Source organism: Equus caballus, chromosome 24 (assembly GCF_041296265.1).
Source record: "Equus caballus isolate H_3958 breed thoroughbred chromosome 24, TB-T2T, whole genome shotgun sequence".
In the NCBI taxonomy this organism is placed as follows: Eukaryota; Metazoa; Chordata; class Mammalia; order Perissodactyla; family Equidae; genus Equus; species Equus caballus.
This window is the reverse complement of record NC_091707.1, coordinates 22,930,164-22,953,171: the sequence shown is the minus strand read 5'-3', so window position 1 is coordinate 22,953,171 and position 23,008 is coordinate 22,930,164. Positions and strand designations below refer to the sequence as shown.

The window sequence follows — 23,008 nt, the reverse complement described above, 5'->3', positions numbered from 1 at the left end:
CCTTTAAAATGAATGGCACTGAGTAATGTCAAAAATACTTTTGACTTATACCATGATGAATGGTAGCAAAAACCAGTGAAAGCCAAGGAAACCAGTTTTGATGGAGCAGTTAATACGTATCAGGAAAAGGTATATAGATGCAGAAATAATCTTTATTGCTCATTCTTATAATTCTGAAAATTAGTATTATTATCTCCATCTTACTGTTGAAGATCGGACACACAAATCTGATGAATTTCCAGTCCTGTGTTCTCTCTATGGCACCGTGCTGCCTTATCCCTTCCAGTGGAAACATATTTCTGGGGTTTGGCCACCTTAATGCCCTGCTTCCTTTTTCCCTACATAAATGAAGCACGGGCTGAGAACACTCTGATTTTGACATAACTGTATTGTTTTGAACCAATGGGATTTACTGATAATAATTCAGGGGGGCAAAGTGTTTTTGTTATCTTTCGTTCCTGGTATTGAGGTTTTGGAACTGTTGCTCAGATAATCGGTCAATGGTACCCGATACATCATTTATAATAATACCAAGGGGAAAACCACAGCCAAGAAATCCATTCTGTTGATTATCCATGTGTATTCTAAAAGAGATGGCCCAAATCTATGCCCATTTATACTGTACAATATTTTCAAACAGATTCCAAAACTGCCAAGACACTTACAGTGTGAAATATCCTGTGCCAAATAGTTATGGCATCTTGATGCCAATAATTGAGACAAAAAAAATTCCTGTAGAATGAAAATAACAGCAAAAATAGCAACCTTCCCCTGTGGGAAGTCAATGGTTTTCTTTAGAGAGGAAACGACAGATGAAATATGAGTAATTATACCATGTAGTCTCTTTGGCCGAGAGTATAATTGTTTACCTAAGCTTTTTTCTTATAGATTAGAATCTTGTGTTGCAGTCCAGTAGATTGATTTAACTGCCTCTGTGACTTCCTTTTATTTTTAAGATTAGGCAGTCCATGACAAAGAGGTTAATTGCAACCCAATAGAGCTAAACTAATGTTTTATTAAGAAGGAGTTGGCATCCTGAGCTTTTAGGAGAACAAATGTTCTCATAATGCCACGAACAACGTATAGAGCAAGTATTAGGCTGTTCATATTCAGCTGTCTGTTCACATTACCGCGTATTGATCACTTCTAAGTAACATCAGCGAACTGTGCTGAATAATGAGTCACACCACTTGGGTCTCTGTAAAGGTGAGATCAGTAAATGTATCGCTGGGAAAAGTTAGAACTGCTGATGTGTCTTTTTTCTCTGACCTAGAGAGTGTGGCTGCTCAACTTTTTCAAAGTTTGACTGTACAAGAGGGGTTGGTGACAGATCAGATGAACTAATTTAGCTAACAACATGGGCAATTCCAGATGTGTCCAAGAGCACAAAGGGATAGGCATAAGGAAAGTCACTGTGGCATTGTTAGTGATAGTGAAAAATCTAGAAAATACTTAAATGTCCAGGGACAGAACATATGCATGATCAGGAAAGAGCAAATGCTTAATTCTCTGAGATGATAAAGTGATAAAGGTGCAGGCAAGAATCAGGTGCCATTGTGGGTGGGTCTAGAGGAGGAGGGGGCAGAAGGGATATTGAAGGCTTTTGTGTTTCTTATGGCTTCTGTTCTTTCAATAGTATATTTGACAAGGTAATCTGCTGAGAGTGAGCAGAGAGGTATGGTATAGGAGTCTCAATAAAAAATGCTGACTGTTTAGAACTGAGAGCTGTAAGAAAGCCCTAACTAGAGACAAATAAAAAGGCTCCTGAGCAGCTCAGAGAGCTCATCTTTGAGCTCTCCCATTGATTTAAATGTGAAACAAAACATCCCTTGGCTTTGCAGTGGTTCTCCAGCTTGCAGTACTTTTTGATATCAAAGCTCCTAAATGGTTACTCAATTAGATAACTGCCTTTGGCTTTGATTTCTCTAGGAAGTAAGAATCCTTCCCAAGTATTTCCTCCTAAATTTCTCTCTTCCAGTATGTCTGAGTCAGCTCGACATTTGCCACCAGTTTTTTTCTGCTAGCACTCCCCACTTCTCTTTGCGTGAGCAGAATTATACCCCTTAATACTTCCACTGCTCCCTCCTCACCTCCAGTACCACACTCTTCCCCCATTCTCCAACCCAAAGACCTTTCTTCACAAGACAGCTGAGTGATGCTAGCACCTGCTAAGAGCTGAATGTATTTCCTTCTTTATATTTTAATTTTAACTACATATAATGTGGATACTGTATTAATTTCCACTTAACCTTTTTTCTTTTTTTTTTTTTTTTACTAATTTCCTCATTCATTCATTCAACAAAATGTATCTAGTTCCCACTACGTGCCAGTCATGGTACCAGACAACAAGGGATAGAAGAATAAGATCTGGCACCTAAAAGTCATGTCATGTGGTAAACTCCTTTTCATCTATGTTTAAGGGGGTCTCACTCAGAGTACACTAGGTGAAAACCCTTTTAAAATGAAGAATTAACAAACTTTTTTTCATTTTCTTTCTGCTATTTAATCAATGATAGTCCTACTTTTACCCATGGAGAAAAAGGATGTATTTTATTTTCACTGTTTAAAAATTTCTTCTTCCTTCACGAAACTAAAATAAGGGAAAGCCATGAAATATTCCTTGATCATAGTGACTTCATGTGTAAAATAAGATACACACAGAGACATGTTTGAATAAGTTTTATATTTAAGTTAGGAATTGCTGTTTCCTCCTTAAGAAACACAATAGTGTGTGCTCATGAGGCTTCAAATAGAAAACCAGAGGATGATGACAAGCTTTCATTGTCATATTTCTCCTTCCTCACACATATACTTCTGTATACAATCCTATGGAATGAGAGAACACATGGCATTTGATGATTTGTATCCTTCCATTTGTCATTGAATTTATTTCTTCAATATCTCCTTTCATTTTTTGCAAAATATTTTTGGATAAACCTTATTGCACAGAGGGAGTGAAAATGGGCTTCTCTTTTAATGCAACAATCAGATATACTAAGGGGTGTAACATTACCTATCTTAGAAACCTGAACCTTCAGTAAGTATAAGATTAACTTGGAAGTTTCTAGAAGTATTCAATGCAATTACCATATTCATTTGATATAAGAAAGAGAAATGATCCACAGGAAATAGTTTAATATATCTATTGGCAACGTTGTTACCTGAAGACGTCCTTACCACTTTTACCCAATAAAGCAAAACCAAACCAAAACCCAATGATAATAAAGAAAAATGGGACTTATTTTCAAATTTTATTTTAAAGTTACAAATAACTTTTAATTAATTAGTTAATTAATTAATGGCCTATTTTATGCCAAGTCCTGTACCAAGGGCTGAGTATGGAGAGATGAATAACAGTTAGTGACAGTGACTGATATGCTAATCAACAAGTGCATTAGTATTGTTAGTGCCATGTGTGGTATATATCCTATGATGTGAATGTACAGAGGAAGGCACCTCTCATGAGTAGGTCAAAAAAGTTTCCAGGAGGAGGTAATGTTTTAACTGAGTTTGGAGGTTCCAGTAAGTGTTAGCCAGACAGATGGGGAGGGAAAAAACATTCCAGGTGGGCAGAAGGATTATAACATGTGAAAGCATGGAAGCACTGAATTCCATAGGGTATACAGAGAATTCCTAGTAGATTTAATTTTAGTTTTGAATTTATTCTTCTTTTAGTTTGCTATTGATTTTAGTAAGGCTGGAATACAGAATATGTATGAGGAAGTGGAAGGAGATGGATGCAGAGCAAATCTTTGGGGTCAGAAACTAAATGACCTATATGCTAAGGATATACAATGTTATCCTGAAGATCTCCAAAGACCTCTTAAAGACTTTGAAATAGGGGAAGGGCATGGTAAGATTTGTTCTTTAGAAAGAACTTTGACAGCAATGTGGAAAGTTGCTTGTAGAGTATGTGGTCAGAGAACAGATAGAGAGTATGATCTTTAGGATGCTGCCACCTAACTCTGGTGAAAGATGATATATTGCCTGACATAATAGGGCTAGAGAGAGGAGATTCAATTTGAGGATATTTATTGATAAGTTATAGTCTATAAAGCTTAGAAGTGATTGGACATGTGTATGTGGAGATAATAGTGAAGGAGGATGATGAATTTTAAGTTTCTGATTTGGGCAATTGGAAATATCATGGGACCATTCGCCAAGACCAGGAATACATGAAAGATGAAGAGTTGAAGATGGGAGGAGAAAGTGACGATGAGATCAGTTTTGAACATGTCGAGTATCAGATGCCTGTAGAACATCTTACTAAGAGGTGGCCAATGGCTAGTTAGATACATGGGTCTAGCACTTAGAAGAAAACTCTAGGTTGGTGATATGGATTGCATGTCAATCTTTTACGTTGATGTTGAGTTCTTAGAGAGCTGGTGGCATATGTGGTACTTTGTTTCTCCAGCACATTGCACAAGGTAAGCCTTAGGGTTGCATACAATTCCCAAAGCCTAACATTTTTTTGTTCTAGTCACCAGGATGAAGCCCATTAATAAAGAAAAATTAAGGATCTTCTATGAACTGATGCCAGTTTACCTCTTTTCCAATCCACCTGTTGGATAACCCAGAGAGAGCTAAATTGGTGGGGCAATAAAAAGCTTAAATGAAGTCAGAATTAGCATGAAGAATACTAGTAAATTTTAATGTTGCCTACCTGTTATGGTTTGGAAGACATTTGGCTGGTATCTGCCCAGAATTTCTTCCTTCTTTTTTTGTACTTTGTCTGAAATTTCACCATTGCCATTATAATCATTCCTTTGGACCATCAGGAGTTTTCATTCTTAACAAGTTGTTTGGTAAATACTCCAGTGAGGGATAACACCATAGAATTTATCAAATAGTCTCAAAGGAGTATTTAACAGATCAGAATTTTTTGAGATATCTAGGGAAAGGATCATTGAAACAGGAGCAGAGTTTGGTTAGTTTTGTTCTACTTGTTTACATCTCGTTGACATTTCCTTGAAATTAATGATTTTAGTAATGGAAATTTAAGGCCCCAGAAGAAATTTCTTTCTCATTAAATTCACATCCCTTCCCCTCAGAAGTTAAAGTTACTAGTCTTTTAAAAAGCATTGTTAAGTTTTCTACATATTCCAAAGATAATCTTTAGATGTTGCTAAGGTTGTTAGTAAAAGAGAAATAACACTTTGCTCTGTTGCAAAGAAGATGGAGGTGTGTAAAATGAACCATAACACATTAGATTTGTTGAAATTGGGCTTTGTTCCCTTATGTGTGTATATCTACATATAAATATACAGTAGGACTGTTTTTATTAGGGTAATACTACCTGCTATAATAAATAAACCCCCAACTTTCAGTGGTTTAACACAATAGAAACATATTTTTGCTCACATAACAGTCCAAGGCAGGTAATCCTTGGCATACGGCTTTCTTCCATGCACCGATTCAGCAACTTTGCCATCCCTTGGGGCCTTGTTCTCATTTGCATCCAGCTGGTAGAAGGAGGAAATGTGGAGAAGTCATACTTGCTTCTTAAGTTGTGGCTTACATGGAAACGACACGCATAACTTCTGCTTTCATTCCATTGGTGAGAACTAGGGACATGGGCCACACCTAGATGCAAGGACGGCTAGAAAATGTATTCCTGGCTGGGCAGCTGTTCCCAGTAACAAACCTGTGCAATTCAAGGGGGAGCACAGGATTTTGTGGATGGCTAGCTGCCTTGGCTACAGGGACTATACAGTAGATATGAGCAAAACAGAAAGGTCACACATAAAATCACTCATTATTTTATAGCCACACTTGAAATATATAATAATGTGTATGTAGAAATAAAATGCTTTAGATTGATACTTTTCACTAGTTCTGGATGTTATGCTATTTCTGAGATGCTTTGAATATTAGCAAGAATGTTGCATTCCAGATTCATTATATGCAAAAAACTGAGACTTTCTTTCCTTATTTTTAAGGTTGGACAAAATTTGCCCGATTGACACGGGCTTTGACAAATAGCCGAAGTGTTTTGCAGCAGCTCACTCCAATGAATAAAACAGAGGTGGTCCACAAACATTCGAGATTAGCTGAAGTAAGTGTGAGACTAACTTTGGTTCCCAATATGGTGGTGGTGGTACGTTTTTCCCCCAAAATGAATCAATATAGATACTTCTGGCTATTATTTTAGCAATACTTGTCTGCTAACTTATTTTTCCCTTGAAGAATTATAGAAATTTCAAATATTTCTTTTTATTCCCCCATACTTTGGAAATGGAAAAGTAGTTCATGACACACCAGGTAGTGTCTGTAGAGTGTGAGGTTTCTTTTGAGCAAATGAGGTAGGGAGCTCACTTATTTATCCGTTTGTGTATTCAGCATACATTTGTTGAGGGTTTGCCCTGTGCTGTATACTGTGCAAAGGATGTAAAGATGCATAAGCAATGGGCAAAGGAAACCAACACTAGAATGTGATAAATATTATGACAGGGTGCGGTGGGAGCAGAGGCAGGAGCATTTACCCAGGCTTGGGGCGCTAGGGAGGGCTACCTGACTGAAGCGATACCTGAGCTGAGTGAATCCTGAAGGGAAAACTATAAGTGGCAGATAAAGAAGGGATGAAGGTTATTCCTACCAGGGAGGCCAGCATATGCAAAGGCTCAGAGATGAGACATATGATGACTCTGAGTGTGACTTCAGTGTGGGTGAAGTCAGGTGGGGAAGGAAATATTAAGGACACAGTGGTGGTTGGTGTTCCATGTGGCAGAGAAATGACTTGGTCACATTTGTGCTTCAGAAAAACCTCTCAAAGGCAGGTCGGTCCCAATGGTTTCCTTTGTAATCCCACATTTTTACTGTATTAATTTAAAAACATTGTTCTAAGAAGGGGTCCAGACATTTTACCAGATTGCCAGAAGAGATTGATGGCACAAAAGTGGTTAAGAACCTCTGCTTGACCTAGTGGCTCTGTGTTGAATGGGTGATAGGAAACTGGTAAGAGGTCCACGAGTAATTCAGCTAGGATGACCATGGCTTTAAGCAAGGGAACCAGTAGCAGGAGGGGGCAGATTGCAGACACACCAAGATTAGAGTTATCACATTGGTTTTTAGATTAGAATTAAATGTGAAATAATGGGGTAAGTCCGGGACAACTCTATGTTTTTGGCTTGGACTACTGGGTAGGTAGTGAGTGCTGTTGGTTAACAGAACGCCAAATATAAGGAGGAGGGGAAGGTTTCGGGGGAGATGAAAATGAGTTCAGGGTTGGACATATTAAGTTTGAGGTGCCTGACAAGAAATCTGCATGGAGAGGCCTAAAAGGCAATGGGACTTTTGGGTTTGACTCTGGAGGGATATCTGGGTTTGAGTTGCAGGCCCTGGTGTCATCCTCACAGATATGGCTGTTAAAGCCACAGGACTAGACGATGTTACCCAGAGATGGGGTATTGAAAAAAGAGAGAATAGGAATGAGGACGGAACTCTGAGGCAGCCAGAAGCTTTGTTGTTCACTTGGCTTCTGCCATCATTGTTCGTCGTATTGGCATGAAAGATGCCAAAAGGCTAATCAAGGTACCCAGTGGCTGAGCACTTAGTGGGCACTCACAAAACATGCTGAGGTAACTTGCCAAGGAAGAGAAAGATAAAATTAGGTGCATGTGTTCATCAGTTTGCTCTGCTGGAGAAAAGTGAGTTGAAGGTGCCCAGAGGAACTTTCGTAACTAGTTGTGGACATTACAGTTGATTTGGAGAGGGTTGGACAGTGAAGTCTGCTCCCTGAATTTGGAGGGCTCAGGAGTTTTCTTGGACCATAGCTGTCAGAGAGACGAGAGTGGCTTTCTTCTCTAAGCAGCACTGCTAGCGTGGGGAGAGATTAACACCTGGATGTGCGGGTATGCTTTTGAAGGCCCAAATAAAATGTTAACATAGCTAAATATTAACTTATTAATAATCACAATATTTTAAAAGATGATATGCAGTTAGCACAAGATTTAATGCAAACAATTAGATACAACTTCCCTTTTTCAGTAAAGCTTGTTTTTAAGTAGACTTGATTTTGAAGTGACTTTCATTTCTGCCCTGGGTTGTTCGTTTCTTTCTACAAATCAAGCCGAGGTGTAGGAGCTTGTTTCTGTGACTGCTGACTTTTACAGTCGTGATTCCTTCTGAGTCTTAGCTACATACCTTCAGAATTTTTCTTTTCTCTATTGCACAACTGGGCAAGAACAAGAGGAAAGAGACCATGGAGAGGAAAATTTTCTACCTTACTACTGAATCCCCCATGATTGTTTTTTTCCTCTGCATCAAGTGGGAAGTTTCTTTCCCCTTGACAGCTCATCATTTTTACTTTTATTTTTGAGGAACTTTCATGCCTCTTTCTTCCCATCAGATTTTTTTTTCTTTGCCTTTTGATTATTGTTAGTTTCTTTATCAGTCACCCCTAATTTACAAACCTGATTCAGATACAAAACTGCTTTCTGGGACCAACCGGTGGTGTAGTGGTTAGGTTCTGTGCCCTCTGCTTTGGCAGCCTGGGGTTCATGGGTTCGGATCCTGGGTGTGGACCTACACACCGCTCATCAGGTCATGCTGCGGTGGCATCCCACATACAAAATAGAGGAAGATTGGCACAGGTGTTAGCTCAGCAACAATCTTCCTCCAGCAAAAAGAGGAAGATTGGCAATAGATATTAGCTCAGAGCCAATCTTCCTCACAAAGACCCAAAAACCAAACTAACAAAAAACCCCTGCTTTCTGTCAGGTCTTAGGCTAGATTTCAGAGAAAATGAAGAAATAACAAGGTTTTCAACAGATATTTAGTTTGCCTATGCTCTTAGATCTCCAAAGACTGACCTAGAAGAAGCATCAGGTTAACACAAGGATATTGTTCTCCCAGTTGTGCTCAGAATCATGTAATTTGCTCAACCCTAGTATTTGGATTTGCTGTTGAATTTCAAGCTCTTTAATTTTCTCTGAGACTTACAAATTTTATCTCAAGTCCACTGGGACCCCTAAATTTGGAGCTGATTCCCAGTTTCAGAGATCCTGGCCTCCTTGTAGGCAGTGTATCGATTTTCCGCACGCACTGAAATCCTGCTGATTGGCTTCAGGTTCTCACTTTTATATTGGGAGGAGATAGACAGCACACCACCACCTCATCCATCGTCTTGACTCCGTTAGAGTCAGTGCACTCAGATATTCAGAGAGAAGGAACGTGTCTGTCTTGGTACAAAAATACATCAGAAAATATGATTTCATCCCCTCTCAACCTAAGGCTTATTGCTTATGAAAGCACAAATGAAATAGCAAGGAAAGTGGAGAGTTGTTACTCAGTGCTTTATAAGAGAGCCCCAGTGAGGGAGCTAAGATTGAAGTAGTGGTCTGCATTTGAGGAATTTCAAAGCTGAAGCACAGGGGTCGCTTTTGTTGTTGTTGTCGTCTTTCTTTAGCATTTTTGGATCACTTTACGTATGCAAGTCATTGTCTGAAGAATTGGGTTCTGAATGTCTAAAGAAATATAAGACAAGGGTTTTATCTTGGGCTGTCCATTATAATCACCTGGAAAGGTTTTGAAAATATAGATTCTCTGAGAACCCACACAAGATTAATTATTTTCTGGGATGGGCTCTAGGTATGACTATACAATATTTTTTAAAACTTCTCCAAATGATTTTAGTTTGTAGCCAGATTTAAGAAACACTGAACTCAAGAGTGATCCCATTCCGCCTCTGGAGGAGACAGCTCCCATTATTCCAGGGTACTGAGCAGGGCCGGCTGGTCTGGGAGCACAGTGTGTGAGGCCTACAACCCTTTAAGGGGTCCACGGGATGCTTGAATTTCTATCAACAGTAGAAGTAAAAAAATGAATTTCTGGGTAAAAAAATTTGATTATATAATATTAATGTATTCATCTGTGTAACAATGCAGTTGTAAAACATAATTTTTATTTAATTTTACTTTTTTTATGAAAGAGGTCCAGAAAGGCAAGTGTGCATAGGGCCCATGAAGGTGGTAATGCACTCTGGCACTGAGTTTTTCCCCTGAGTCTGCTTTCTTTGCGCTCAAACTATAGACTGTGTAAATATAGATGGTATAATATTGACATTGAAAATAAAGGAAATTTTCATGTTTAACACAGTGAAATTGGAATGGATAAACCAGTGGTATAAAAGTGAAAGAGAAGCCATGATTATGCGTGATTCTGTATACGTAGTGCTCCATCCCAAAATGAAACTTACATTCCTGGGAGGATAATTTGCCGCTAAGTAATTTAAGACTTTATGGGAAAAATATGGTGGGGGCACTGATAATGAGCATAAATATACAAAAATCTTTATAAATTGTTCTTATAACCTCCCAACTTAAAACAATAATTATAATACACAGCTGAAGAGAATACCCGTGATGTTTTTCACATTTCAAAATAGTAATAATGCATGTTATATACTTCGTTTTCAGTTATGTAAGTTCTATGTATGAGACAAACTTTTCAGGATAACTGTCTCCCAAGTTTCAAGAAATGCTAGTTTGTTTTGCTTTGTGGCATGTGAATTACATGCTAACAGGTATTTTCGTTTATATCCATTCTTACATTCAATGTTTAATGCATTTATAATTTTACAGTTTGAAGCTGTTGACTCCTACCTCCTGAGTCCCATTAGTCCTAGAGACACTGAATAGTTGGATGCATAAGATAGCACAGCTGCTGGAAACATAATTTGTCAAAGTCCCATTTACAAACTCCTTAACACACAGGTTTACTCAGCCTTCGATTCATTGGTGGTGTGGAGCAGAGATCTCTGACCCACTCCTTCAACGCCTTTTCATAATTTCAAGGTTCCAGGTTCTGGAAGGCAATGCTAAGTCTTGTGTTTGTTGCCTTTTCCCAGGGCTGCCCAGACCTCCACTCATGCTCTATGATCTGCTTTTTTCTTTAATTAGACCTAATCAGAGTAAGTTAAGGTTCATACAACCTTGCACTGAAATTTGTCAAAAAGGTATGGAGAAGCAAACCTGAGTATTTGGCATTTTTTTTTTCCTAAAGGGAATTTGCATCTGGGCAGGAGACAAAATATTCTTTAAATCTTGATTGAAGAGAGAAAAGGAAAAAGCAGGCTATAACAGTTACAACTCTGATATTGCTATGCCAGTCATTAGAACCCTTACTGAGTCCCCCTCAACAGCAGAATCACCAACAGTGGGGTGGTAGGGGTGAGCGAGGCCATCAGAATCAAAGTGATGCTCCCTGAGGTGCTAAATATGTGTGAAGAATAAATAACGGTGAGTCACCTAAATAACTGTTGGACAATCAGTGAGAGACATGTGATTCTAGGCAGGCTTGCCCAGTGAGTGTGCAGAAGGCACTCCCAGAAGTGGATGTCCAGCAGCGCTGTGGGTCACTGTTGGTGCTAGAAGAGGTCATCAAGAGGACATGCCCACCAATTGACCCTTGAGCCAGACCTGGACAATCAGAGGCTCCTCACCCCCTCCTCGTCCTTGGAATGTACACTCTGCCTACCATTCCCACAGTGGGAGCCATTTCCTAGGACATGGCCTTGAGAGAGTATGGTGTTGTTGAGACCATCTGGGTAGTATGTGTGACTGAACCCAGTTAAGGCTCTATATAAACTTTTAAGATTCTTGCAGGCAGGTGCGGAGATCTCCTCATCTTGCAGCCACCCAAGACAAGCTCGTAAGTAAGTTCTCCTGCTTCTTAAACCTGCCATCTACCTATCTGGAGTGGTCTGCCTCTGTCTTAGTTCTCTCCCTGCTCTCTGTGTACGGGGGACAGTTTGCGAAGCAACAGTTGGCTACTGGAAAGCAAGTCAGATATAACAGTAGACAGATCAACTTTGGTAGAGGGATTGGACTTGGAGTGACTTCCTTTGAACAAACTTTGGTGCAACTCAGGAGAAGAGGGAGACAGAACTATAGGGTGTGACTGGCCTTGAAACCAAGAGTCGTGATAAATAGGATGTGGTTTGATTGCCAGTAAGTTTGAATTCATTACTAACTATGCAGATGTCCAAGTCATTCATATAGACACTTTCTCTCTTTTAGGTTCTTCAGCTGGGATCAGACATCCTTCCTCAGTATAAGCAAGAAGCGCCAAAGACGCCACCACACATCATTTTACACTATTGTGCTTTTAAAACTACCTGGGATTGGGTGATTTTAATTCTTACCTTCTACACCGCCATTATGGTTCCTTATAATGTTTCCTTCAAAACGAAGCAGAACAACATAGCCTGGCTGGTGCTGGACAGCGTGGTGGATGTTATTTTTCTGGTTGACATTGTTTTAAATTTTCACACGACCTTTGTGGGACCTGGTGGAGAAGTCATTTCTGACCCCAAGCTGATAAGGATGAACTATCTGAAAACTTGGTTTGTGATTGATCTGTTGTCTTGTTTACCTTACGACATCATCAATGCCTTTGAAAATGTGGATGAGGTAAGTTTCTTTTTTTTCTGAGTACAGTGGATCATGTTTTGAGAAAATTAGGATAAAAAGAGTTTACAGATAATCCAAGCTTCTTTTTAAGCTAACTTTCAACTTTAACCCTGCTAAACACTTGCCATAAATTATCATATAAAATTTCTTAAATTAATTTTTGTCTGCTTCTTTTTTTTTGATTTCTGGTTGGAAATACTAATTACCATGAAAATGGCTGTGGTTGGAGGTTGTGGTTGGAGGAGGTGGAGCAGAAGAAAAGCAACAGTATTTGGAGTCAAATACAGTTCACAACCTAGATAATTGACTGAAAGATGATGAAATAGATGTATTTTCTTTGGAAAACTGTAGCGTTTTAACTCTATGCAGCCATAGATCTTTTGACTCCTCCCTTCCAGATATACATGGTAGCAGTGCTCGAGCTAACATAAACATAAGAAAACTTTTATGGAAGAGCACTTCTTAAATTTTTGCCTTTTTGATTTCTTCTTTATAGCTTTTGCTTTAAATTTTGGGTAAGTACATTTGTGGTTAGAGTCTGTAATGGATGATTTCTGACGTCTGGTCGAATTCCTGGTTCTGCTCATTCAGTGTTGTTTGCATGACTAGAAATGCTTAAAACATATGTAATATCTTAAAAGACCACTTTATCCAAAGCTTCTTAGCCTCTAACTTAATAGTGAATGATTTTCAAGTTGCTATGTAACGCTAATAGGATGCAATCAATAATCTCAACTAATAATATATAAATGAATCAATGTAGAATGTATCTATTATTAAAATATGTCAATAATGAGAATATTACAAACTTAATTTCCCTAAAGATTCTACTGTCCTTGTAGACTGCTCAGATGGAAAGTTCTTTACGATGTTGTCAAAGCTTTTGTTTTTCTATATGAGTTGGGAGATAGGTTGAAATTTTTCTTCAGTGACTTTTTTCCATAACATTTCTACATTCGATCAACTTTAATGACATTGAAAAAAAGTATTTCCATGAAAGTTAAATGTAGACATTGTATTTTGATGGTGTACAGGTAATTGTTACTTCAAAAATTATGGAGAAAAAAGGAGTCATAGTAATTTGTTTTCTGGTTTTAGATTCCACCTACATCAAGATTTTTAGGGTACATTTATTTCTTTCCTCTTTACCCTCTGGAAAGGGTTGAGAGAAGTTAATTTTTAAAATGCTAATCATATGATAAGGAGATATTAAGCAGTATTTGTATTTCACTTGCTAAATGGATTAATATATTAAGATCAATACATTAAGATTTCAGTTATTTAAAAGAGGCATAAAAATTTTAATAAAAATACTCAAAGGATTGGCTCAATTCATAGAAAAGAAAATACATTAATATATAACATAATAGTAAATGCACTTAATATAGTATATAAAAATATCAAAAGATTCTCAGCCTCATTCATATTGAGGAAAATGCAAAGCAAAACTACAAACTACGCTAACATACAATTTTTAGTTATCATACTGTTACGTTTAAAATTTCGTTAACACACTAGGTTGGTGTGTACGGTGGCTGAGGAAGTATGCTGCTCAGATTTCCTTTCATGAAAACTTGCTGCATGGAGCATTTAGTGGCTTCCTGGATCTGGCTCCTTGTTTGGGAAACCCAATTATTAGCATCTCTTTCAAACTCAGTATTCCCTGAGTTACCACACTATCACAGTGGTAGCTTGAAATTGGCCATAGTGGGAGTATTTACACCCAGAAACCTGAAAATGCTATTTTTTGAAAAAACTTTCTGTAGAACAAGTTGTTAATCATTTACCAACACACCACTGAACACAGTTGACTGACAGCGGCTGCATTTTCTGATCTGCTGTGGTTCACACAATGAAGCCGTATTTCTCCAAGGCTGCTCCCAGCCAGTGACTAAGAATGGTGGTGATATTATGATTAGTCTACGCCTGCTCAATGCAGGACTCTTCTATCAGCAACTTTTGCCCCGGGACTCCCCATTTGCCTGTGCTGTGGTCTGAGGCTCTCCTTTCCCTCTTCACAGGTGTCAGACCTGCATTGTGGTCTGAAGGCTCCTCCTTCCTTCCTTTATCCTTCCCAGGCATTTATCTCAGTAAAATTCTTGCCCATCTAACCCTGACTTGGCATCACTCTGTAGGGGACCTGGACTGATAAAGTGACAGTGTGGGGCACTCTCAGACATTGCTCAAGGGTGTATAACTTGCTGAAACCTCTATGAAGAGCAATTGGCAATATTTTGTTTTAAAAAAGAGCAGATCCTAGAGGCAGCCACTTTCAAATTGTTTAGGTGGTTCTTTTACTATTTTCTTCCATGTCACCAAACAAGATTATGTACCTACCTCTTGGTTTTTCAGTTTTATGCCTTGTCTTTGACTTCTCACTATGGAATTTGAGGTTTTAGCCCTTTTTCTCACTGCCCTCACTATGTATGTGCACTGTTTTCCTCACCTCATTCTCATGATATGGGTGTGTCATCCTTTTGGTTCAATATATATTAGGTGTTTATGTCATTGTGACTGCAAATATCCTATTTATAGCCAAACCTTCAATATGCTCTGATTACTTTTCCTTTTCTGCACTTTCCATTTTCCCAAGAGTTGATAACTATCTGGTTTCATCATTTGCTTAGTTTTCTATGTACTTAATACTAATTCAACCACTAAGCTCTCTGCCAATTGTCTAAATCTCCCCTCATTATACCGATGCAAGCAATAGTCTATCAATGTCATTTTCTTAAACAGATCTCTCTTCGCTCCACCCTCCCACTTGACTGATAGTTTGGCTAGTTATAATATTCTAGGCCAGGGGTAATTTCTCCTCAGAATTTTGAAAGACATAGTGCCATTATCCTCTACTTTCTATTGATTCTGTTAAGAAACTTGAAGCCATTGTGATTTCTAATCCTTTACTTGTGGCCTGTTTTCTCTTTCTGGAAGTTTGGTGTATCTTCCCTGTCCCTGGGTTCTGAAACTTCCCAATGATACACCTTGGTGTGGGTCCATTTTCATCAGTTTTCTTGGGCTCTGACTCGCTGGCCTATTTCAGTCTGGAAAAGCATGTCTTATGTCTTGATTTTTCTCCTGTGATGATTTTATCCACTCTTCTCTCCTTTTTTCTCTGTTCCTTCTCTTACTGAAACTCCTTTTATTCAGGTATTGTACCTCTTATTTCCTTTTTTTTCCTTTCCTATTGTCTGATATTTTATCTTCTTGCTATATTTTCTGGGAGATTTCCTCAACATTATTTTCTAACTTTCTTTATCACTAATAATGCTTTTTCTGCTTAACATCTATTTGGCTTGATACTAACAGAATTAAATTAGCTTTTGTATAGTAGTTGGTGTATATATATCTTTCTATCCTTTAACTTACCATTCTAGATTATTGTACTCTAGCTGTACCTTTTATAAATAGTCTTAGATTCTGAGACTCTCCCTAATTGGCAAGTTTAATCTATGTATATTTATTGAGATTAATTGCATTTTGATTTATTTAGAGCATCTTATTTTCCATTTTAAAATGCATTTTCTCTGTTTTTATTTTAGTTTTATTCTTTTCTGCCATCTTTTGGATTCTTTAGTCTCCTGGATTTCCTCCACTGGTTTGAAAGTTTTTGTGTTAATTGATGACTCTTAACATCAGTATCAGTTTTTTAGCATCACTATTTGACTTATTTGTATCTTTACCTTTCTCCTAAATAATTCAAGGACCTCTGTTCACCTTCTCATCTTTCAAATGATTATTGTCTTGTGTTTTGGGTCCACATTTTTTTAACTTTCTTTTTTAAGTATTATATTCTTATCTTATTTAATTTCAATACTTATTTGGATTTATCCATGTCTACCAGTTTCTTTGCTCATACTATTTTATGCATTTTTGGCCTTCTTTCTGGTTCAGTTCCTGTAGATTGACTCTTTATTATCCATTATATAACGTCCATCTTTCTAAGACATACTTCTTACAGGAAGGCTTCCTACATTATACCCAAGCAATTCTAATGAATATCTCCACCACATTTCTTCTTCACTTATGTACATGGATGCACATTAATATAATTAAAATTATTTTTCTTTTGTTGCTTTGTGTGTGTTCATGAGCACTGTATTGGTTGTTGGGTGACCTGGGGATCTCATGATTTTTTTAGAACATATTTGTTGTGAGCCTTTGGGATGGTTACTCTGGCTCTCAGTTTCCATATTTGTGAAAAAAGGGAAGGAATGCCTGACATACATCACAAGGTTGTTATAAGGAATAAATGGGAAAAGAGACTTAAGTGAATTTTGTTGCTGTTGTTGTTGAGGAAGATTTGCTCTGAGCTAACATCTCTGCCAGTCTTCCTCTGTTTTTATGTGGGTTGCTGCCACAGCATGGCTGATGAGTGGTGTAGGTTCACACCTGGGATCCGGGCCCGTGGACCTGGGCTGCTGCTGTACAGTGCACCAGACTTAACCACTATGCCATAGGGCCAGCATCAAGATTTAAGTGAATTTTCCTTGTAGAATTCTGCATATCTGGGGGGATATTATTATTTCATTTGTATGTGATTGCTTCCTCAGCTTGATGATAGGCCCTGTGCTGGTGAAGAGTGTGGTCCATCTCCCTGGTAATCCTTCCTTACTCTTAGTGCACACTGGTGACTCCCTGACCTGAAGCAATGGAATGTCAGCAAGGTTTTGGTAAATTGCACAATGACGGAAAACAAAATAGAACTTAAAAATGAGGAGGTGAGCTAGTGGTGGCTTGGGAATAGGAGAGTACAAGTCTGAAAATCACAGTTTAATCCTTTAACATGATGCAGGTACAGAATGACTTAGAAGACTTAATAACACTTTTTATTTTCAAGATGGTCTCAGTTGACATGCTTTCTGAAGGTAATTTGATTTACTAGGAATTCACGAACTGGATATGTGATTCTTTAAGAGAACTGTGAAGCAGAGAAGACAGAGTCCATTAAAGGAAAGCATTCTGTTTGAAAGAAGTAGTACAAATTTCCTAGAAACCACAAAGGGTCAAAGATGTCACTAGGAATCCAAGGAATAGAAACAAGCTCCTCTGTAGTGTGGCACATTTGAATCCAGCTCTGGGAGAGAGAGAGCTTGATTTCTGGGAGGTGTGGGGGGCTGAATTATAGGACATTGGAGAAAGATGGGGCAGTGCAAATAATGCACTGTTTGGTGGTGTAAGTGGGCTTAGGAAACATGATATGCAGAGAATTCAGAGGACAATGAGTGCTATTAGTAAGTGGTAAATGTGATAAACTAGTTCTGGACAAATTGAAATTAGAAAAGGATCACTCATGCATTGTTTCTGGAGGTGAAATGAATGGGCCAGTGATTGCTAAGGGGAAGTATATAAATATTTTTAATTTTCACAAAAGTTTACAGAAAATAATATTCTAATTTTTTTTGTATGATTTATGCTCATCAAGCTGCCACATGCATTATTTTGTTTTAGCATACATGTTTACATTGCAGATTTTTATCTCCTATCTAGCCATCAAAACAAGAATTAGAAATCAAAGAGGCTAATTATGCTTGTAGATTTTCCTGATTTTGTCAACTTCTGATCTCTTTTTCTCCCGTCTGTTGAATCTCAGACCCTCTACCAAGGGTAGTATGTTAGAAATTGCTATTTAATACTATAGGTTGCCGTGTCTTTTCGTTAAAGTCTATAAATAATTTAAAATAATGTTTAAGTGGTATAGGTAGGGATTAATACTATTTTTTTTTTTTTTAGTTTTCCTAGTTTTAATCTTATTAAATCCACAGAAACACTGCACAGTCTGCTTTGGAATTGATTAATTTTTATTACTATGGAGTTTATCCAGCTGATAACAGACTTTATTTATTTACTTTTTCTTTAAAAAGATTTTTTTTATTGCAGTAACATTGGATTATAACATTATATAACTTTCAACTATAATTTGTAATATATTTTGAATTCTGTGTCGATTACATCATGTTTGCCACCCAAAGACTAATTACAATCCATCACCACTCACGTGTGCCTAATCACTCCTTTTGCCCTCCTCCCTCCCCTCTTCCCCTCTGGTAACCACTAATCCAATCTCTGTCTCTAGGTGATTGTTTGTCATTTTTATTTTATACTTGTAAGTGAGATCATGTGGTATTTGACTTTCTCCCTCTGACTTATTTCACTCAGCATAATACCCTCAAGGTCCATCCATGTTGTCACAAATGGCCAGATTTCATCATTTGTTGTGGCTGAGCAGTATTCCATTGTGTATACCACATCTTCTTTATCCATTCAACCCTTGATGGCCACCTAGTTTGCTTCCAACTCTTGGCCATTGTGAATAATGCTGCAGTGAACATAGGGGTGCATGTGCCTTTATGCATTTGTGTTTTCAAGTTCTTTGGATACATACTCAGCAGTGGAATAGCTGAATCATATGGTAGATCTATTCTTAATTTTATCAGGAAACTCCATCTATTTTCCATAGTGGCTGCACCACTTTGCACTCCCACCAGTAGTGTATGAGGGTTCCCTTCTCTTCACATCCTCTCCAACACTTGTTGTTTCCTGTCTTGTTACTTATAGCCATTCCGCCTGGAGTGAGGTGATACCTCATTGTAGTTTTGATTTCATTTTCCTGATAGCTAATGATGTTGAGCATCTTTTCATATGCCTGTTGGCCATCCAATATTTGGAGAAATCTCTGTTCAGATTTTTTTGCCCATTTTTTAACTGGTTTGTTTGTTTTTTTTGTTGTTGAGAAGTATGACATCTTTGTATATTTTGGATATTAACCCCTTATCTGATATATGGTTTACAGCTGTCTTCTCCAAATTGTTAGGTTGCTTTTTTGTTTTGTTGATGTTTTCCTTTGCTGTGAAGAAGCTTTTTAGTTTGCTGTAGTTCTGTTTGTTCATTTTTTCTTTTGCTTCCGTTGCCTGGTCAGAGATGGTACTTGAAAATATGCTGTTAAGACTGATGTCAAAGAGTGTACTGCCTGTGTTTTCTTCTAGAAGTTTCATGGTTTCAGGTCTTACATTCAAGTGTTTAATCCATTTTGAGTTGATTTTTGTGCGTGGTGTAAGTTAACGGTCTACTTTCATTCTTTTGTAGGTGGCTATCCAGTTTTCCCAACACTATTTATTGGAGAGACTCTCCTTTCTCCATTGTATGTTCTTGGCTCCCTTGTTGAAAATTAGCTGTCCATATATGTGTGGGTTTATTTCTGGGCTCTCAATTCTGTTCCATTGTTCTGTGTGTCTGTTTTTTTGCCAGTACCATGCTGTTTTGGTTACTATGGCTTCGTAGTATATTTTGAAAGCAGGGAGTGTGATACCTCCAGCTTTGTTCTTTTTTCTCAGGAATCCTTTTGCTATTCGGGATCTTTTATTGTTCCATGTAAATTTTGGGATTCTTTGTTCTATTTCTGTGAAAAACGTTTTTGGAACTTTGATAGGGATTGCATTGAATTAAAGATCAGAGCAGAAATAAACTAAATAGAGACCAAGAAAAAAAAAAAAAGAAAAGAAAAAACCAAGGAAACCAAGAGCTGGTTCTTTAAAAAGATAAACAAAATTTACAAACCTTTAGCTAGACTCACCAAGAGAAAAGAGAGAAGGGTCAAATAAATCAAACCAGAAATGAAAGAGGAGAGATTACAGTGGACACCTCAGAAATACAAAAGATTGTACAAGAATACTATGAAAAGCTATACGCCAAGCAATCGGATAATCTAGAAGAAATGGATGAATTCTTAGAATCATACAACCTCCCAAAACTGAAACAAGAAGAAGTAGAGAATTTGAATAGAACAATCACCAGTAAGGAGATTGAAACAGTAATCAAAAACCTCCCAAAAAATAAAACTCCAGGACCAGATGGCTTCCCTGATGAATTCTACCAAACATTCAAAGAAGACAATACCTATCCTTCTCAAACTCTTCCAAAAAATTGAAGAGGAGGGAAAGCTTCCTAATTCATTCTGTGAAGCCAACATTATCCTGATACTAAAACCAGACAAGGACAACACAAAAAAATAAAATTACAGGCCGATTTCACTGATGAACATCAATGCAAAAATCCTCAAGAAAATGCTAGCAAATCTAATACAACAATACGTTAAAAAGATCATGCACCACAATCAAGTGGGATTTATTACAGAGACACAGGGATTGTTCAGCATCTGCATAATCAATCAATGTGATACACCACACTAACAAAATGAAGAATAAAAATCACATGATCATCTCAATAGATGCAGAGAAAGCATTTGACAAGATATAGCATCCATTTATGATAGAAACTAAATAAAATGGGTATAGAAGAGAAGTACCTCAACATAATGAAGGCCATGTATGACACACCCACATCTAATATCATTCTCATTGGAGAAAAACTGAAATGTATCCCTCTAGAACAGGAACCAGACAAGGATGCCCACTTTCACCACTCTTATTTAACGTAATATTGGAAGTCCTAGCCAGAGCAATCAGGCAAGAAAAAGAATAAAAGGGATCCACATTGGAAAAGAAGAAGTGGAATTGTCACTATTTGCAGATGACATCATGATTTTACATACAGAAAACCCTAGAGAATCCACTAAAAAACTTTTATAAATAATAAATGAATACAGTCAAGTTGCAGGATACAAAATCAACATAGAAAAATCAGCTGCATTTCTATACACTAACAACGAAGTAACAGAAAGAGAAATTAAGAATACAATCCCATTTACAATTGCAACAAAAAGAATAAAATGCCTAGGAATAAACTTAACCAAAGAGGCGAAAGATCTGCACAGTGAAAACTATAAAATATTGTTGAAATAAATTGAAGAAGACGCACAAAAAAAGGAAAGATATTCTGTGCTTTTGGATTGGAAGAATTAACATAGTTAAAATGTCCAGACTTTATTTTTAAGAGCAGTTTCAGGTTCACAGCAAAATTGAGAGGAAGGTACAGAGGTTTCCCAAACAAAGATTGCCCCCAGACGTGCATAGCCTCCCCCATTATCAACCTCCTCCACCACAGTGGTACGTTTATTACAATCGAAGAACCTACATTGACACATCTGTATCACCCAAAGTCCATAGCTGACATTAGGGCTCACTCTTGGTGTTGAACATTCTGTGGGTTTTGACAAATGTTTCATGACATGTATCTACCATTACAGTATCATACAGAACTGCCTTAAAAATCCTCTGTGCTCTGCCTACTCATCCCTTCCATCCCTCTAACCCCTAGCAACCACTAATCCTTTTACTATCTTCATTGTTTTGCCTTTTCTAGAATGTCATATAGTTGAAATCATACAGTAGGTAGCCTTTTCAAATTGACTTCTTTCACTTTGTAATATGCATTTAAGTTTCCTCCATGTGTTTTCATGATTGATAACTATTTCTTTTTAGTGCTCAATAATATTCCATTGTCTGGATGTACCACAGTTTATTTATCCATTCACCTACTGAAGGACATCTTAGTTGCTTCCAAGTTTTGGCAATTATGAATACAGCTGCTATAAGCTTTTGTGTGCAGGTTTTTGTCTGGGCATAAGTCAGCAATTCATTTAAGTAAATACCAAGAAGCACAATTGCTGGATTGTGTGATAAGAATATGTTCAATTTTGTAAGAAACTGCCAAAGTATCTTCCAAAGTGGCTGTACCATTTTGCGTTTCCACCAGTGATGGATGAGAGTTCCTGTTGGCTCACATCCCCATCAGCTTTTGGTTGTTATCAGTGTTTTGGATTCTGCTAGATGTGTAGTGGTATCTCATTTTTGTTTTAATTTGAAATTCCCCAATGACATATGATGTAAACATCTTTTCACATCATTATTTGCCACCTGAATATCTTCTTTGGCCAGATGTCTGTTCAGATATTTTGCTTATTTTTCAAACGGCTTGTTAATTTTCTCATTGTTGAGTTTCAAGGTTTCTTTGTATACTTTGGATAATAGTCCTTTATCAAGTATATCTTTCACAAATATTTCTCCTAGTCTGTGGCTTGTCTTCTCCTTCTCTTGACAGTATCTTTCGCAGAGCAGAGGGTTTTCTTTTTTTCTTTTTTTCTGTGAGGAAGATTGTCGCTGAGCTAACATCTTTTGCCAATTCCTCTCTTTTTTTCTTGAAGAAGATTGTCACTGAGCTAACATTTGTGCCAGTCTTCTTCTATGTTATGTGGGACACCACCACAGTATGGTTTGGTGAGTGGTGCTAGGTCCGCTCCTGGGATCTGAACCTGTGAACCCCAGGCTATTAGAGCGAAGTGTCTGACTTAACCACTATGCCATCAGGCCAGTCCCTAGAGCAGAGTTTTTAATTTTAATAAAGTCCAGTTTATTAATTATTTCTTTCATGGATCATGCCTTTCGTGTTGTTATCTAAAAAGTTGCACCATACCTAAGGTTACCTAGATTTTCTCCTATGTTATCTTCTAGAAGTTTTATGGTTTTGTGTTTTACATTTAGGTCAGTAATCCATTTTGAGTAAATTTTTGTAAAGGGTATAAGATCTCTGACTAGATTCATCTTTTTTTTTTGCATGTGGATGCCCAATTGTTCTAGCACCATCTGTCGAAAAGACTGTCTTTGCTCCATTGTATCACCTTTGCTGCTTTGTCAAAGATC

At 37.6% G+C, this 23,008-nt stretch overlaps 1 protein-coding gene across 1 annotated transcript in view; it reads left to right on the top strand.

Moving 5' to 3' along the window:
- Positions 1-23,008, top strand: part of KCNH5 (potassium voltage-gated channel subfamily H member 5) — a 305,467-nt gene that overhangs the window by 47,741 nt on the left and 234,718 nt on the right. Inside the window, exons 5-6 of the mRNA XM_001498472.7 lie at positions 5,940-6,055; positions 12,018-12,410. Of these exons, the coding sequence (XP_001498522.1) occupies positions 5,940-6,055; positions 12,018-12,410 (509 nt within the window). The remainder of the gene's footprint in view (positions 1-5,939; positions 6,056-12,017; positions 12,411-23,008) is intronic.